The following is an 18576-nucleotide window of genomic DNA, read 5'->3' as shown; positions in this document are numbered from 1 at the left end:
TTTATGTGGGAAAGTTGGAGTTGCAGACAGAGGAGATCCAGACTGAAGTAAATCTCTTGGGAAACAACAAAAATGACAAAGACAAGCCCAAGTTTTCAAAAGTTATGAAACAGATGGACCTCAAGGAAGCAGCCAATGGCTTGGTTCAACAGGGTATGGCATGAGATCTGTCTCTGGCAGATCGAGAGGGTGGAGGTGGCATTGGGGAAGGTCTTAAAAAGCCTTGAAAAGTGGAAGCAGAGAAGGGGCTGTGGTGCAGTCTCTCCTCCCCCTCCCCCTGCCCCTCCCCCTCCCAGCTGTTCTTTGTGACCAAGTCACAGTTCTGTGATGCAAGCATGAGCCTTACTGCCTGCTCCCAAGGGCAGCTTACCTGAGCTCAGTTGCCTGAGAGCAATACTGTGATTCAGACGATGGAGGATATTCTCTCTTCTCTAAAAAGCATTTTCATGGCATGGCTGAACCCCAAGTCCACAAGCATCACAACATGGGCAATAGACATGATCCTTGCCTTTGTCTGTGGAGTGGGGCTTTTCCACTTATTAATCCCTTACCTACAGAGTAATCTATTTTTACCTGTATCTGAAAAAAGAAAGAGACTGAAGAAGGTAAGAACCCTTATTATGCTGCATTTAACAAAAATGGCTCTCTATGGATCTTTTCATTTTTCCAAAAGTACTATCAAGATCTGGAGAGGGGAAATCCCAGGAAAGGAGAGAGCATCTTTCTCCTAGGCGCTGGGAGGCGGGAGAGAGGCATGAGTATATTGCCACTGTGTGTGTCAAGTGCCAGGGAGAAATCAAACACTGAAGCTTGGTAGTAAAGCACTGGGCTCGTAAGAGTTGGGGAATTGAGCACCAGTTCGCCTGTCCCCTGTCATGGCAGGAGTCTGAGGACCATACTTCTTCTCAGAGTTGGGCTGATCAGAATGATGTGCTTAGACCCTGAAAATCTGCCATCAGAGGCTGTGTTGCCTCTGTCCTGAGGAAGCATCAGCAGAGTTGAGTCCATAGTATTGAACAGAGGAATAGCACTGAGGCCACCTATGGTGGGACTTACATAGAAATCACAGTGTACTTTGAGGAAAACAGAAAACCTTCAACCATGCTAAAAACAGGAAAAGGACAGGACACAGGTGAGGCAGAATGTCATATTATACAGGCACAGGGAATATCCACAGCGAGTGGAGAAGGGAGCCCCAATCTCTTTCTTTCTTGTGTTTCAGACTCATGTGGGGAAGAAATGGCGGAGAAGGTGCAGGAAGAAGAGGGATACTCTGGCAGGTAGGCTTTGTCCTTTGACTCCAGAGGGGATTTGAACTCACCTGTCCCTGTCAACCACAGCCAGGTTTCCAAGGTTGCTAACTGCAGATTCCTGAGACGGAGGCGCCAGGGAAGGACATCAGAACTAGGAACACGTCTCAGGTTTTGTGCTGTAATGAAGCTCTAAGCCCTGGGGAATAGGACCCCAGAGGGGTGGGGCGGTGGGAGACTTGGGAGCAATGTGGCTTTCATTTGGAAGTTGGAACTATAGGCTCACATATGGACACACCAACCTGAGAACCCATCCTCCACAGGGAAGATCAGAAGGCCTTGGAGGTTGGCCAGAGGTAGAAGGATCTTGTAAGTGATGAAGCGCTGCCTCTTCCTGGGCCTTCCTAATACTGCCACCAGCATAAGGCTGCGGTCGCTGAGATTTTAGCTCGAGTCTTAATTGCTTCCTTTGCTAAGGGATAGTCCATGTATCCTTCAATAACATCCCAGATTCTTCCCTTCTCCATAATCTTAATCTCCATTTCTAGTAACCAGAGACTGCCTGGAAAAACTGGAGGTCACTACGAATCTGGCTTCTGCTCTGCAAAAGTAAGGAACTTATCCATGTTGGTGCTGTTATTCCTACTTAGGCTGGACACAGCTGGGTGTGGTGGGGTGTGGTTATAGCTGGGGAGACAACAGGCTTTCTGAAGTCAGTGTGGCAGGCCATGGAGGGGGCAAGAGCTGCAGTGCTCGCCATGGCCCAGCCTTACTGGCCTCTTGGCCCCCTATCTGCCTCCTGTCTCCTGCAGCTACCTACAAAACCTCCAGGACCAGGAGGAACACCTTCTTCAACAGTTAGATAAAGATGCCACAAATGAGGTGTTGAAACCTGAAACTGATAGAACCCAGCAGACACCTGAACAGAGTGCGCAAAATCCTGCGCCCAGAGCCTTGCCATTGGCTTCCCTAGCACCTCTACCCGAGTGTCCTTTGCCTATACACCACCTAGAAGAACGATCTAACTTAAATACTGTATCTCTGGGAACCATCCCCTGGACCCACTTCTTAGAAAATGCTGATTTGACCATTTACCCCTGGACCACCTTGGGCCTCGACAGCTTTCACCGTGTAATTTATTTGCTGTGCTGTTGGTGGGAATCTGCCAAAACCTTATTTTTACGCACCTGGGCATGTGGCACAACATCTCAGCCAGAAAGCTTGCCCCCACCACCAGCAGAAATCTCCTTCCAGAGAGACTCCAGATTCTGGCAGACAGTGGCTGGAGGCATCTCCTTCATTAAAAACAACATCCAACTCCTGGAGATGTTTATCTCCAAAAAAGTGAGCCAAAGGCTATGGAGGGAGAAAGAAAAGAATAGGCCATTTTTCACACCACTGAGCCCAGACTATCCCCCAGATTCTCTGGGGGACCTACTGAAGTCACAGAATAACGAGAGACACACCATAAACAATCTCCTGTGGGAAACAGAAGCAGAAATGTGGCAGGCTCCCAGTTATCCACAGGGATTTTATTCGAAGGATGAGTTAGACCCTGGGGATCTGAGACGCAGCCAGTTTTTCTGGGGCCTACCCTCGCTGCATAGTGAGTCTCTGATGACTTCAGCCTGGCTCCAAGCAAGGTCTTCTGCTCATGGAACTAAACCTTTCACATTTAATAATGTTTTCTTAACTGAACCTCCACCTAAAGGAGCTCTACATTTTTCTCAGCCTCAGGATGCTGCTCAAGCTCAGCTTGAAACACAAAAGTTGCCTCCCCCAGCATCTAACGTCCTGACCGAGGACCATTTCCCGCGCCCATTCCCAACCCAACTACCTTCTACTCCACTGCAGATTAATACCTGTAGGGCATCAGGTCTGATATCTGAACAGTGGGCGGCACAATCATTATTTCCAAATAGACCCCAGGATCTTGAATGGTCCTTAAAAGAGCGACTGAAATGTGGCGAAGTTTTAACCTCTAAGTTTGAAACAACTCAGGAGATCATTAATCAACCCACTCTTAACCTTCCCCGGGGCAGCAATGACCCCCAGATTAATAAATTAGACTGTACCTTTTCCAGGAACTCTATCATCCTTGAGTGCCAGAAGCCTGAGGGGGAACCTCAGAGTCAAGAGAAGGTCACCAAATATCAAGGGCAGCACTTCCCTTCCCTTGGACTCCCAGAACCCCAGCCGATGCAGTATCAGGATAAATTCACAGGAAAAACTGAGTGCCAGCCACAGAATAAGTATGAGTTTCCCCAGCCTTCTCAGCCCACTTCACTCAGTTGTGAAAGCAAGAGAGGGTCCACATTCTCTCATGAAGTCCAAGTAGCTTTCCCTCTGAACAACCCATGCAATGGCATAGAGCAAGATCTGGAGAGGCACCCAGTGAAGGGTCTGGAGAACAACGATGGGACGAGGCAAAAGAAGTACTCAGGAAGTCACTTACCTAGAACACTAGATAAAAAATACCTGGACGTCCACCTGAGGAGGAAGCTGGAACAGATTAAGAAGGGCATGATTCCAGTGCGCGTGCGTCAATCCTTCTTTTCTAGAAGAAGTGTTTTCTCCAAGCCCAATGCCCCTTCAAAACCAAGTGTAGTATCCTGCACAAATCAGCCATCCAGAGTAAACACTTTCCAGGAGCTTTTGTTTCTTGATACTAAAAGTCGCCTTATGTTAGAGACCAACACCATAACATGCCGGAAGAAACACCGATGGTATCCCCAGCTGCAGGCCAGTGACTCAAATCTCAATTTATGTGAAGATCCAGCTTCACCTCTTCCACAGCGTGAACTTCCCTCCTCAGACTCCCGTGGCTTCAAGGTGTCCAAACCAGAAGAACACGGTCAGAAAGATTCAGGGAAGGAAGAAGTAGGGAAAGTATCAGTAGCTTCATTGAAGCTTCTCTTCTCTGCCCCGTCACCTGCAGAAATACAGAGGTCCCAGGGGCATAATCCATCTAGGATCAACCATAGACACGCAGAGGCCTGCCCATCTGAACAGAACAGCAGCTTGCCCCTTAAACCCAGCACCTCCCGTCTCCTAAGCAGGACTCAACAGAGGACTGTCCTGGAGACTGTGATGGCCAGTCCTAAGCCACAGGAGAGTATGGACATGGTCTCAAGAAACCCTTTCCTTAATGGAACCACTCTCAAGAAAAAATTAGCATTCCCCCCTCCAGTGACCAAAGATACCAAGGAAACAAAGGAGGTAAAAAAGGAGATGCCTCCTAAACCAGTAACTAGTCTGTTTCAAAACTCTCGAATAATTAATCTGAAGAGTTCAGAGTCTCAGGGGACTAGTAACAGCCCCTCCCCCTCCAGAAATTTTTCACCAGACTCTGGAGATTCCCAACAGAAAGCCCATTTGATTTGTGAGGTCCAATGTAAACTGGGGGTTGGCTTGAAAAAGCCACAAAACCCAGCCACTGACATCCAACACAGCCACGCTGACAAGCTCCCCACCACAACCAACCAGTCTTCCAAGGCCTCTTTAAACCAGCACCCAGAACATGTTTCAAACTAGAAGAAATCCAGCAACTTCCCAAGTCCCTCGTGACCTTTGGATGAAAAAAGAACAAGTTCCCAGGGACATCAGAGTTGAAGTGCAAGGACAAAAACAAAGCAATATGTTTGGTTCCCATGCTGATAGACAGGACTATAGAAAGTCTGATCCAGGACTTCAGGAAAGGGTAAAGCCTTCCCAAAGTTGGGAATTGAACCCTCCTTCCCAAGATAGGAAAGTAGGCTCCAATGGGAGGGAGACTTCCCAAGAGATGGGACCACATCCTTCAGAAAAGATAAAGGTGCAGAATTTTCTGCAATTTCTTAACCCTGATACAAGAAACCAAGAGAAAGGAGACTCCAAGCCAGGAGTTGAGTTCCCAGTAGCCATTACACAGAGCCAAGGTGCAGGAACTAGCAAACTATACACAGACAGTGGGGCGACTGAAGCCCAGTCACTCATGATGCCTGATGGACAGATACTCTTGAACAAGACGGGGCTTCAGCATGAATGTGACCCATGCCAGTTGTGCTACCATGGAAAAACATCCCAGGACATACATTCTAATTACCAGGACATACACTCTAATTACCAGGACATACATTCTAATTACCAGGACATACATGCTAATTACCAGGACATACATTCTAATTACCAGGACATACACTCTAATTACCAGGATATACGTTCTAATTACCACGTGCATCCCTCTGATCCAGAAGAAACCCCAATAATGAGCTGTGGTCATCAGGCCAGTCACAGGGGCCATGGCCACCCTACTGAGAATAGATGTACCACAAACAAGACTAGCAATCAGCCCTTGCTGCCCAGAAAGCCTGTTTCCCTAACCAATTCCTCCTGGGATAGGCTGGCTGGCACGCATGCCTCCAGATATACTTACCGTCATCCAGTGTGCTACTACCAGAAATCGGTCTTGTCTGGGTGACCAGATTGCTGAGGAAAGCAATACCCAGTCTTGTATTGCTTCTAATAAATTTATTTCATTGCATCCCAAGGAGTGAGCTTTTTTTTCTCTGTTCCGGCGGGGTGTAGGGAAGTCAGCATTTGGACTTCCCTACAATAGCTTCTAGAAAGGATGGGAGCACAGGGTGGGACAGTGGCTCTGAGGACTCTCCCCAGGTCTCTTACTGCACCTTAAATGTCCATCATTAGAAACAAACGACAGAAAACCTTCAGGATTTGTCTGGATGGGCAATCCAGAATTGAGCCTCATCCCAGCATCTGGTTCAACCTGGCTTTCTCCCTGCTCATTCTAGGATGAACTTTGTGCAGTTGTGGAGGTGGGTATGGAGATGCACTAGAGGTGTTCCAAAGAGAGGGAGCAAACCTGGGCTCAGGTTGAGAGAATCATTGCCCCCTGGATTTACTAGAGAAGAATAAAGGTCACCTGTTCCCAAAGGCCTTACTTGCCTGGATGGAGGCTAGAAAGGAGAGGAGGCCAGCCAGCCAGCCCCTGTAGCTCAGCCTGGATAGCAGAGCCGTATCACCCACTATCACCTCTGCCTTCTATCTCTAGAGCACACACTATCATAGATACCACAATTCTGTCTATGGGTGAGTGGGGAGTCATACAACCGCCACTGAGGGGTGGATTACTCTCTCCTAGTGTCATCTATCAGCCTTTTGAAGCACAACTGTGTGTACAATATAACCTATGAGAGGAAGGAAGCATGATGTACCTAGAGAGAGAGAGAAACAGGTCAGAGGGATAGAGAGAGAGACAGAGGCAGAGAGAGGAGAGGAGAGAGAGGGGGGAAGAGGGAGGAGAGAGGAGAGGAGAGAGGAGAGAGTTGGGAGAATTGTTAAGGTTTAGTTAAGGAAGGAGGCAGAGTGGCAAAGGGACACTATCATCATTGCTGTGGACAGAAAGCACCAGAGCTCTGGCATGGAGTTCTGACACCTCAGGGACTGAGACATTCACACAGGCCCCATCCCCAGGACTCACTCACAGGTATGGTTTTCAGATCACAAACTTGAAGACACCCCATTATCCCTAACACAGAAAGGAGAGGAGACAAAACCTTGAAGGAAGAGTCACTTCCTAAAAGAATAAGAGCCAGGCGCCAGTGGCTCATGACTGCAATCCCTAGCCAACTCAGGGGGCTGAGATCTGAGAATTGAGGTCCTAAGCCAGCCCAGAAAAGAAAGTGCATGAGACTCCAATTAACTACCAAAAAAGCCAGAACTGGAGCTGTGGCTCAAGTGGTAGAGTGCTAGCCTTGAATAAAATGCTCAGGGAGAGTCCCCAACACCTGAGCCCCAGTACCAGCAATTCCAGAAAGAATAAGTTGACAGTTGGGACTAAAGCCAAGTCTAGGAAATTTTGTATCTCACAGCCTACCACCCTTCCCAGAGGACGTGAGGACTGAAGGATTGGCCTGAAATCACACAATAACCCTGTCCTGGCCTTTAGTCCCCTTTTTGCCCTAGAGATCAACAGGAAAAAGAACCACAGACATGACTAGTCCACATAGGTCAAGTGAATTGCCCCAAACGCCACAGCTCTCGGGGTGAGGGGCAACCCAGGAATGGCCCTGCTGGGCCTTGCTCTGCATCTGGTGCAAGTTTCCTCATCACAGGGTCTGTTCACATGGAAAACAGGCCAAGAGAGTAAGAGGAGCCACACTGGATTCCACACCCGGTGGGCAACATGAACCACTCCAGAGGCCACATTTGTTCTTGTGCTGGAGGTGCCACTGAGCACCCATGTGTGGGACCAGAACAGAAGCCTGTAGGGGTGTAAGTGTGGCAAGGAAATACTCAGTCAGACCTTCTACTTAATGATGACAGTGTCCTCCAGGGTGGGCCCAGTAATGAGAGGAGCCAAGGTTGCTGAGGCCGTGCTGCTTGGTTATCTTGGGGGAATGAGAGGTAGGTTCTATCAGGATAAGATTTGGACATGGGCTCCAGGGATTCTGAGTGTACAAGTGCAACAGTACATCTGGAGAACCAACCAGAGGCAGGAACAAGGAACTTTCTCTTGTTTCTCCTGCTATCGACTCTGCCTTTCTTGGGCACCCATGAAGCTATGGACCAGACAATCTGACAGAGACCTTCACTGAGACTGACCAAAGGCTCCTTCCCCATGTCCGTACATACACACACACACACACAAACATACACACAGTGTCCATCATAGAGATTCCAAGAAATTTCCAGACCTGTGATGGAGACCCCTGGAGGAAATAGAGACATAGATACTTCCACAGAGACCTCTGGTCTAGATTCATGTACATACCACCATTGAGATCTCCACAGACATGAGAGATCCATACAGACAATCACGGGCTCAAGAGACTTCCACACTGAGCTGCAGCTGAGGCACCATTATGGAGATGCTCATAGAGACCTCCACAGACCCACAAGGACTTCATCATGGAGATAGGAACTCCCAAAGACCTGTGACCAGTCACACATGGTCACCACCACGAAGACCTTCTCAGAGATCCCCACAGAAGACCTCCATAAAGTCTCTTTGATGGAGATTTACACTGAGATACCTGAGACCTCCCACTGCCAAACAGTTCCCACATGCAGCCCCCCTTGTAGAGATATTACTCATTAGGCCTGACTTCCATTGAGACCCAGTGTTCCCTGAGACCTCCCATAGAGATAGTCCAGGGACATCTCACTGACCAGTCCTTGAAGTGATTTCCTAAACACAATATGCAAAAAGATGTCCACCTACAACATGCACAGAGAGACACAGCCACAAGAGCTAGCACAGAGACTTCATAGGAGATTTTACACCATACTCTCTCACAGGAGTTCATATTGCTCATAGAGATCTCCTGCAGAGATTTTACAGACACTCCTGAATTCCCCCACATACACACTCAAGTTTTGCTCTGCTCCTGGAATCCTGACAAAGATCTCACACAGAGACCTTCTACAGAACTTTCCAGTTAACACCATGGGAATGCTCTGCATAGATCTGACTGGATGATATGTGGTTATCACTGTTGTTGTTGTTTGTGGGGAAGGGGTTGTGGGGCTTGAACTCAGGGCCTAGGCTCTGTCCCTGAGCTCTTTTGCTCAAGGCTAGTAGAGCTCTACCACTTTGAGCCACAGGAAAAAAGGCTGACTAAAGCAGTAACCAGGTGGTGGGATATTAGCATAAAGACAGACACACAGATGTGTGATGTGACTGCGAGCCCAGGGAGATACACATTTAAGTGTTCTGTTCTTTTCAAAAAGGCTTCCCAGGTGACTTCGTGGGAAATGAATGAGTTTTCAAAAAACAGCAGTAGGACAAGTGATACACTGATAGAACACTGCATCCCAACATAGGAGGCTGGGTGTAGTCTCCCAATATGCATCCATGTCCTCAGCTTCAGTACCAGCAAAAACGAAGGCTGTCTTTGAGATCATGCTGAATTAACTGGATAGGCTCTAGATGCCATAACAAACATCCTTAGAAGACTGGAATGGGAGTAAGGCCATTGAAGAAGGAAGCATAGATGGTGGAGTTATGCTTCCAGCCACGTTGGCTTCCAAGCCAAGGAGCACCAGGCTAGCAGTGGCAAGGAACCATTTTTTTCCGAGAGTCTTCTGAGAGGGTTTGGCTCTACAAACTCCTTGGTTTCAGGCTTCTGGAATCTAGAACTGCGGGTAAATCAATATCTGTCATTTTTGTGACAGTTCTGGGGGTTGAACTCAGGGCCTGGGTGCTAAGTTAGTGCTCAGGGCTAGCCACAGCTCCACTTATAGCTTTTTGGTGATTAATTGGAGGTAATAGCCACACAGACTTTCCAACCCAGGTTGGCTTTGAATTTCAGTTCTCAGATCCCAGCATCCTGAGTAGCTAGGATTACAGGAATGAGCCAACATTTTGTTTGTAATGATTTTTTATAGCAGTCTAAAAACCTCATTCGATTCAAGCAATTAGTTCGTGTATTTTATGGCTCTGAATATAGAATCTAGAACTGTGACATCTACACAATGAAACAGGAAAATGTCCTCATTAATTTGGTTGAGATAAGCAAATTTTACTTGCAGGATGCAGAAAAAAATATCATCCACTAGAAAAACAAAATTTGATCACTTAATTTTCAAAAGTCACTAGGGAAACTGAGTGCTAATGGCAAATGCCTGCAATCCTAGCTACTCACAATGCTGAGATTTGAAGGTTGTGGTTCAAAGCTAGCCACTGGCAGGAAAGTCCTTGAGGCTCTTATCTCCAATCAAAAAGCCCGAAGTAGAGCTATGAAGCAAGTGTCAGATTGCTACTCTTGAGTGGAAAATCTCAGGGACAGTTCCCAGGCCCTGAGGTCAAGCCCCAGGACTAGTACCAAAAAAAGAAAAAAAGACATGAGGAGAGATGGGGGAGAATGATGGAAGAAGTGACACTGATCAGAAACTGATTTGTTAGATTTATACAACTACTTACAGTTCCTTGAAATTTGAAATGAAAAGAAAAATTGGGGCTGGGAAGGTGGCTCGGTGGTAGAGTACTTGCCTTGCCTTGCATGCATGAGCCCCCCTCCCCAAAAAAAGAAAAATTGTGCATGGAGGCAACATTTGGGAGGCCTGGGCAACATAAGGAGACCTTGTCTCAGGAAAAAGAAATGAAAGAGAGAGAGGGAGCGGGGAGAGAGAGAGATGGAAGGAAGAAAGAAAAGAAGGGAAGGAAGGAAGAGAGAGAAAGAGAGAAAGAGAGAAAGAAAGAAAAAGAGAGAGAAATAAAGGAAGGAAAGAAAAGAAGAAAGGAAGGAAGGGAAAGAAAAGAAGGAAAAGGAGGGAGGGAAGGAAGATAGAAAGAGAAGGAAGGGAATGAGGGAAGGAAAAAGGACATGAAATGTAGCAAGAGAAACAATCCACAGTACAATAATCTTACAATTGATTTGTACTTATCATCTCAAATGAACAGTACAACAATAAGATGATCATCCTATTGTCTCCATACAAGCACACACACCAAGCAGGCCCAGCAGAGGGATAGGGTGATGTTATCCCTAGTCTCAGCTGCTTGGGAGACGGCTACACAGGGAAACCCATTTCAAATAAAGTACAATAAATTAAAAGGAAGTGATTTAAATAGAAAGTTCTGTAGGCTTTAAAGACCATATATGAATAATCAGTAATCATATGAAGTGAACACAATGAGATATGTGAACATAATAATGCTTGCTAGGACAGGACAAATGACAAAGATGATGGGAGAATGTGGAGGAGTTGGAACTCTCACACGCCGCTCACAGATGTACAAAAATGGTATAACTACTTTGAAAAATAGTTTGGCGATTTCCCTGAGCATGCCACCACTGTATAATCTTAGTATTCTACTCCTAAGCATTTATCCATAATAAAAGGAAGCATGCATGTATGTAAAGTCTTGTGCGTGGATATCTATACCGGCTTTACTTGTAAAACACAAGAAGTAAGCCAATTCCACCAATAAGTGATGGGTAAATAAACTGTGACTCATGAACACAGTGATAACCATTCAGCAACAAAAAGCAGCAAAACACTAAAGAACACAAGCATGTGTTAGCACTTGTGGAATCATGTGGTCTATGTGTGAATCTAGAGAAAGTTAATCTCAGAAAGCAGGTCAAGCCAGGATCAGGCTAAGCTGTGTCAGATGGAGAGCAAAAGAACTTTTGGGAGTGATAGAACGTTTTATATGTTGATTATTGTCACCATTATGGAGGTATACACGTTCATCATTGTTCATCGACTACATATTCAAAACAAGTGCATTTTGTTGTATGTATACTTAAATATTTGATTTTTTAAGTAAACAATTGAAACTATCATTATTCCTCAATGTATTCTTTTGGAGGGGGCAACAGTACCAGGGCTTGAACTCAGGGCCTCAAACTCTGATTTTTTCACTCATGGCTGGCACTTTACCACTTGAGACACAGTTGAACGTCTGGCTTTTTGGGTGTAGTTAGTTGGAGATGTCTCATGAATTTTCCTGCTTGGGCTCAGATCCCCTGAGTAGCTGGGATTACAGGCGTGAGCCACCTGCACCCAGCTTAATTCTTTCAAGAATGAGAAGATGGTCTGGCTGGTGAACTAGTTGTGTTTCAATGACTCCTCTCTTGACCTACCTCTACAAACCAGTATGTTCAGTGTGTTTAAATCATCCTTGAGGAAAATGAGAAAGGAGAGAGAAGGAGACAGAGACAGAGAGAAAAAGAGAGGATCAGGCCTTCTCTTCCTGCTCTTGTCCCTGTTGTACCTGGTGGCTGAAACTCACCAAATGGACTTTGCATATTATGTGCACAGTTCCTAATGTGACTGGCTGGTTGGAGGACAGTCAAGTGATTACAGTCAAGTGAATGAGAGTCAGCCACTAACCTCTGAGATGTCCATGTAACTGGAGAAACCAGTTCACTTGTTGAAATGAGCAAACTATGCAGAATGAGATCTTCCTAATCTCCACTTACCAAGTAATATAGCTGGGATTACAGGCTTGAGTCACTACAATTTTCTTCCCCAAACTCCTGGGATTTGAGCTGGGATTCTTGTGTTTGCTAGACAAGTATTCTACCACTTTAGTCATGCCTATAGCCTTGTTATTAATATTTTTTAGTATCCATCCTATTAATTTCCCTCTGTTCTTTTCTTTTTGTCTGCTATTTCTGGGTTTGTTTTGTTTTGTTTTCTTTTCTTTTTGTCTATGATCTGGAGTTACATTATTAGGTTAGTTTGTCTGAATCTTTTGTGTTTGTGTGTCATTTGTGAGGCTTGAACCCAGGGCCTGGGCACTGTCCCTGAGTTCCTTTTGCTCAAGGCTAACACTCCACCACTTTGAGCTGCAGCTCCACTTTCAGTTTTTGAAAGGTTAATTGGAGCTAGGAGTCTCATAGGGACTTTTCTGCTTAGGTTTCAAATCACAATCCCCAGATCTCAGTCTCCTGAGTAGCTAGGATTACAGGTGTGAGCCACTGGTGCCCAGCTAAATACCACAAAAATATTATTTCTCTTTTTAAGTAAAAATATAGGCAAATAGATTCTAATAAAATTTATTAAGAACCAAGGCTTTTTTAGTTTTTGTTGTTGTTATTGCTGCTTTTGTTATTGTTATTGCTGTTGTTTTTCGTGCTGGTACCAGCGTTTGAACCTGGAGCCTGGAGCTCTCACATGGCTTTCTTGCTCATGACTGGCACTCTACCACTTGAATCACACCTCTAGTTTGCCTTTTTGAAGTTTTAAATAACAGTGGAACTATTGACTACTTAACTATTATCTATTTTAGCATGACACACACTTTAAAAACCCACTTGCCGGCAACCTTTTGATTGAGGAAAAGCAAGAACATACATAGAAAAAAAAAGCACATGCTTTTTTTGTGACAGAAAATAGTGATACAAGAGGTACTAATTCTCCAGTAAGTACAATTGAAAGATTTATATACTTTGTGTACATACACGTGTGTGTGTGTGTGTGTGTGTGGTTTGGCTTTAGGTAGCCCTTAATTGTCTTTCAAATTAACTTTTACAAGGTAACTATATATGTGCTATATACAGATTTAAAGTAAAAAAAATACCTAGCTTTGGGGTTGGAGGTATGTTTCAAGTCATAAGGCACCCAGCCAATGTGCAAAAGCAAGTGTCAGACACCCAGTTCAAATCCTGGTCTCAGACTAAACAAAAAACAAAATAAAACAAAAACCCTAATCTTTAATAAAGAATCATGAATAACTTTGATTAAATAATTTAAAACAATTGCTTTTATATATCTTTGCTTTGAGAGTTTTGGTCTTAATTTTTATCTGCTCAAGCACTTCACTGAACACAATTGCAGTTTTAAAGAGCAGTGGCTTCCCCAGCAACTAGACTTTGTCCTCTGTGTACTTAGCGCCATCTTGTGATCATGTCGCTTCAAGAAATTACAAGTGATGTGATCATTATAACCTTTCTGGAAAATGCAGCTGGATGTTTTCTGAGGTAAATTAGAAGGCTGCAAGCCACAGAGATACTACACAGATGGTGCTGTAAAAGGAGGAAATTCAATGAACAAAACCATAATTAATGCCTTGTTGGGAAACTACCCCAAGCCAGCATTCCTTCTCATAATATATAAATGTGGTCTAGTTATTTAACATCTAATGCACTCATTTTACTACATATAATGAAGTAACTTTTTTATTTTTCAAATTCTCTGAATTAAATGTAAATAAAATAAATTGGGATCTGTTTTTGAAATGTTTGCATTTGTATATAAATTATCATTTTATGATGAGTTTATCTACTACAGATGTTCAAGGGATCATCTCAGCTCTAGAATGTTCAGTGGAATGAGATAAATGACAAGTATCAATGAATTCAGAGAATGGAACATTTTACAACACTTCTGATCTCATCCTTTAGGAAATCAATGTAAAATGCTATACAAAAGAAACAGCACAAGCCGGGCACTGGTGGCTCACGCCTGTAATCCAAGCTACTCAGGAGGCTGAGATCTGAGGATCATGGTTCAAAGCCAGCCTGGGCAGAAAAGTCTGTGAGACTCTGATCTCCAATAAACCACTAGAAAACCAGAAATGGCTCTGTGGCTCAAGAGGCAGAGCGCTCGCCTTGAGCTGAAGAGCACAGGGACAGTGCCCAGGCCCAGAGTTCAAGCCCCATGACCGACAAAAAAGAAAAAGAAAAAAAGAAACAGCACAAATGAATGAAGAGTACCAAAAATGGTAAATATGTAGATAAATATAAAGCTTCATGTTTTATATATTCATGATAAAATAGTTTAACGATTAAGCAAAAAAGATAAAGCATAACAGAGTTTATGTGAAATATAGGGCAATAGCACAAAAGATGGAAAGAGCAAAAATGTATTGCTATAAGCTTTTTACAATGCTCATGAATTGGTATCATATTATTTGAAGTTAAATGGTTAAAAGTTGAAGATGTATTAGTCTGAGAGCTACTAAAAGATGCCTGGAGATATGGGCTATACTCTAAATACAGAGAAAATGAGACAGTAAAAATGCACAACTTGATTTTTGCAGGAGACAGCACCAAAGGAAAGAGAAAAAAGTGAGATATGACAAATTAAAAAAAAATAGTCTGGGGCTGGGAAGGTGGCTCAGTGATAGAGCACTTGCCTTGCATGCCTGAGGCTCTGAGTTCTATTCGTCAGCACCACATAAGCAAAAAGAAAAAAACCGGAAGTGGCACTGTGGCTCAAGTGGTAGAGCACTAGCCTTGAGTTGAAGAGCTGAGGGACAGCACCCAGGCCCAGAGTTCAGGCCCACGACCAGACCCAAAAAAATTAAATTAAATTAAATTAAAAAATTAAAAAAAAATAGTCTGCCAATTGTTGGTCACTCATGCCTGTTATCCTACTTACTCAAGAGGCTGAGATCATGGCTCGAAGCCAGCCTGGGCAAGAAAGTCAATGAGACTCTTATCTCCAATTAGCCATCAAAAAGCCAAAAGTAGAGCTATGTGGCTCAAGAGGTAAAGTACTAGTCTTGAGCAACAATGCTCAGGGACAGCGCCCCAGCTCTAAGTTCAAGCCCCAGGACAAGCACAAAACAAAACAAAACAAACAAAAGCCCAGTCAGACTATACCAAAATTGGCCCATATTTACATTGGATGTAAATGTTCTGAATAATTAAATAGAAACAATGCAATGGGCTACAGGCATGATTCAAGAGGTAGGGTGCATGCCTTAGCAGGAGGTCCTGGGTTTAAACCCCAGTTCTGGAGGAGAAAAAAAGATATTTTCAGCTTAATGCAAAGCAAGCTATTATACCATAACATAATGGTAAGAAATGCTCTTCAAGTGTAAAGACATGGTGGTGAAGGGCAGAGGATGAGGCAAATCCAGAACGCGCATGTTCGGGAAGGAAAGCTGGAAGGACTGCAGTAGATTTCTCTATACAGCCAACCATCACTGGGAGGAAGGGAACAAATCATCACAAAACAATGTAACTACTGACCAAGAAGATAGAACGACACCCCAAAGGCCTGGGAACACACTGAAAAGGCTTCTAAATAGACAGAGCCTAAGTTTCTTAAAATGAAAGAGAAAAATAGGGAAATTCTCAAGGTTGAAAATTTTAACATTTGTCTCTTCTTTCAGCAAGGTTTGAGAATATCATCAACCAACTTGGCCTAATAGAACTGACACAGATCACCCAATCCATCAACATCACAATGGACTTTTTTTTCAAATTTTCTCTAAACATTTGCCAACACAAACTATATTGGGTCATAAATCTAGTCCCACCAATTTTTTTGTGTGTGCTGGTACTAGGGCTTGAACTCAGGCCCTTGAGCTCTTATTTGGCATTTTTTTCCTCTCAAAACTGTTGTTCTACCACTTAAGCCAAACCTCTACTTCTAGTTTTTCTCTATGTAGTTGGAGATAATATTCTTATAGACTTTTCTGCCTGGGTTGGCTTTGAACCTCAATCCTCAGATCTCAGCCTCTTGAATAGCTAGTATTACAATTATAAGCCACCAACATCTGGCTCACCAAATTTTAAAGGACTGAAATTATGTAGGGTATGTTCTCTGATCACATGTGATTATACAAAGAAAAAATCATATAACAGGAAGATATCAGGGAAAGTCCCAAATATATAAATATTAAACAATACTCTTCGCAGTAACCCATTTGCTAAGAAAATAAGGGGTAAATTCTAAGTTTTTTGAAACTTTGTAATTATGAAGACACAAAATTACCAGAATATATATAGGGTACAGATGAAAGGCAACCAAACAAGAAATTTATATATTTAAATATTTCTAGTACAAAAGAAAATGGAAGATTAAAAAGCCAAATAAAGCTGGGGGCTAGTGGCTCACGCCTGTAATCCTAGCTACTCAGGAGGCTGAGATCTGAGGATTGCAGTTCAAAGCAAGCCTGGGCAGGAAAGGCCATGAGAGTCTTATCTCCAATAAACCACTCAGAAAACCAGAAGTGGAGCTGTGGCTCAAGTGGTAGAGTGCTTGCCTTGATCTGAACAGCTCAGGGACAGTGCCCAGGCCCAAAGTTCAAGCCCCATGACTGACCAAAAAAAAACAAAAAAACAAATAAACTTAAACTAACTAGGAAGAAAGGAATGATAAACAAATCAGTATATTAGGAGAGAAGAAATAATATGGAAAATCATTAAATTTATTAATCTTTTTGGTCATTAAGAGAATATAAAAATATAAAATAAGAGGCATCAATATATTTCTTAAAATACAGAAATAATAATATTAAGAATTAATCATCATAATTAAGAATTATAAGCAATTATTAATTTATTCATTGATAAATTAAAGGTCATATAATGAATCCCTCAACATAGCCATCATAATAAATACAAGAAAAAATAAAGTACTTGGGTAATTCCATATTTTTTTAAAACTCATTTTGTAGAAAAATTTTTCCTACAAATAAATTTCCAGACCTGGAAGGCCTCACTGTCAATTGATTAAAGATGAAACTATCAACCTTACGTAACAACATTCAGAAAATTAGAGAAGGAAGAGAGAAAGAATATTCTCCAAGGCATTTTATGTGATTGGAGTATCATGACTTTGTAAACACACAAATATTTTATAAAACAAGTAAAATGCCAAGAAAGAGAAGTGCCATGAAGAAAGCATCATGAAAGTAGAATTAAAAATTGTTCATAATACTAGCAATTCACAATTGGCAATGTATAAATTGGTAATACGTCCAGGCCCCAGTGGCTCACACTTGCAACCCTAGCTGCTTAGGAGACTGAGATCTGAGGATTATGGTTTGAAGCCAGCCTAGGCAGTGAAGTCCATAAGACTCTCCTATTAACTACCAAAAAAAAAAAAAAAGCTGGAAGTAGAACTGTGCCTCAAGAGGTAGAGTGCTCACCTTGAGCAAAAGAAGCTCAAGCTCTAAGATCAAGCCCCAGAACTGGCACATAAACAAAACTGATAATAAAAAACTGATAATACATCATGATAAAAATAAAATTTTCCATCCCTAAATTGCAGATTGTGAAATAAGTCATGCTAATTCATCACATTAGAAGACAGAACAAAAATAATGAACATTTCAATAGATGCTATGGTTGTTGTCTTTCCAACACTATTTCAAAGTACCTTCGACAGCTGACTTATAAAGGAAGAAGGTTTATTTTTGTTTTATAGTTTTTTTTGGGGGGTCCAGTCGTGGGGCCTGAACTCTGGGCCTGGATGCTGTCCCTCAGCTCTTCAGCTCAAGGCTAGCGCTCTACCATTAGAGCCACAGAACCACTTCCGGCTTTTTTTTTTCTTTTTGCTTATGTGGTGCTGAGGAATCGAACCCAGGGCCTCAGGCATGCAAGGCAAGCGCTCTACCACTAAGCCACCTTCCCAGCCCCTGGTTTATAGTTTTGGAATTCCCAGTTGGTTGTCATCTGGCCTCATTGTTCTGGGCCTGTATGAGGAAGCATATCACAGGCAAAGGAGGAGAGCAAAACCACCCAAAACAGAGGGCTAGTTATCCCTTCCAAACACAGGCCTAGATGACCTAAGGATGTCCCACTAGTCTCTGCCTCTTAGAGGTTACACTACTTCTAAATAGCTGTCCCTGGGGACTAAATCTTTTAACACATGGGCTTTGGAGGACACTTATCCAAACCATAGCAGATGTACAACAAGCATTTGACAAATTTTAATCATATATGATTTTTTAAAAAACACCTTCTAGTACATTGAAGTATTAAAAAATTCCCTAATCTGACAAGGGTGGCCATAAAAATAAACCAGTCACTACAATAATACTAAATTTGGTGCCATAATCCCTTCTCCTACAATCACAGACAAGGATGTTGTTCCTCCCATTCAAAATTGTGCAGCATGCTTGACAGTCCAGTAA

The 18576-nt window shown here is 43.2% G+C and overlaps 1 protein-coding gene across 1 annotated transcript; it reads left to right on the top strand.

Moving 5' to 3' along the window:
- The first annotated feature begins 1101 nt into the window (after nt 1-1101).
- On the top strand, nt 1102-4784 carry LOC105993187 (spermatogenesis-associated protein 31E1-like). The gene is made up of 3 exons (XM_013026369.1): nt 1102-1132; nt 1223-1280; nt 2063-4784. The coding sequence occupies exons 1-3, from the start codon at nt 1102-1104 to the stop codon at nt 4782-4784; spliced, it is 2811 nt and encodes a 936-aa protein (XP_012881823.1).
- The last annotated feature ends 13792 nt before the right edge of the window (nt 4785-18576 follow it).

This window comes from Dipodomys ordii, unplaced genomic scaffold, assembly GCF_000151885.1.
Source record: "Dipodomys ordii isolate 6190 unplaced genomic scaffold, Dord_2.0 Scaffold93, whole genome shotgun sequence".
NCBI classification, from domain to species: domain Eukaryota; kingdom Metazoa; phylum Chordata; class Mammalia; order Rodentia; family Heteromyidae; genus Dipodomys; species Dipodomys ordii.
This window is presented reverse-complemented; position numbering and strand designations above follow the sequence as displayed.

What these genes read in the sequence shown, in the direction of transcription:
- LOC105993187 (XM_013026369.1), top strand. Translation starts at nt 1,102, where the DNA reads ATGCTAAAAACAGGAAAAGGACAGGACACAG. An exon ending in AGGAAAAGGACAGGACACAG is followed by an intron (nt 1,133 to 1,222) that starts GTGAGGCAGAAT and finishes CTTGTGTTTCAG; the next exon opens with ACTCATGTGGGGAAGAAATG. An exon ending in GAAGAGGGATACTCTGGCAG is followed by an intron (nt 1,281 to 2,062) that starts GTAGGCTTTGTC and finishes TGTCTCCTGCAG; the next exon opens with CTACCTACAAAACCTCCAGG.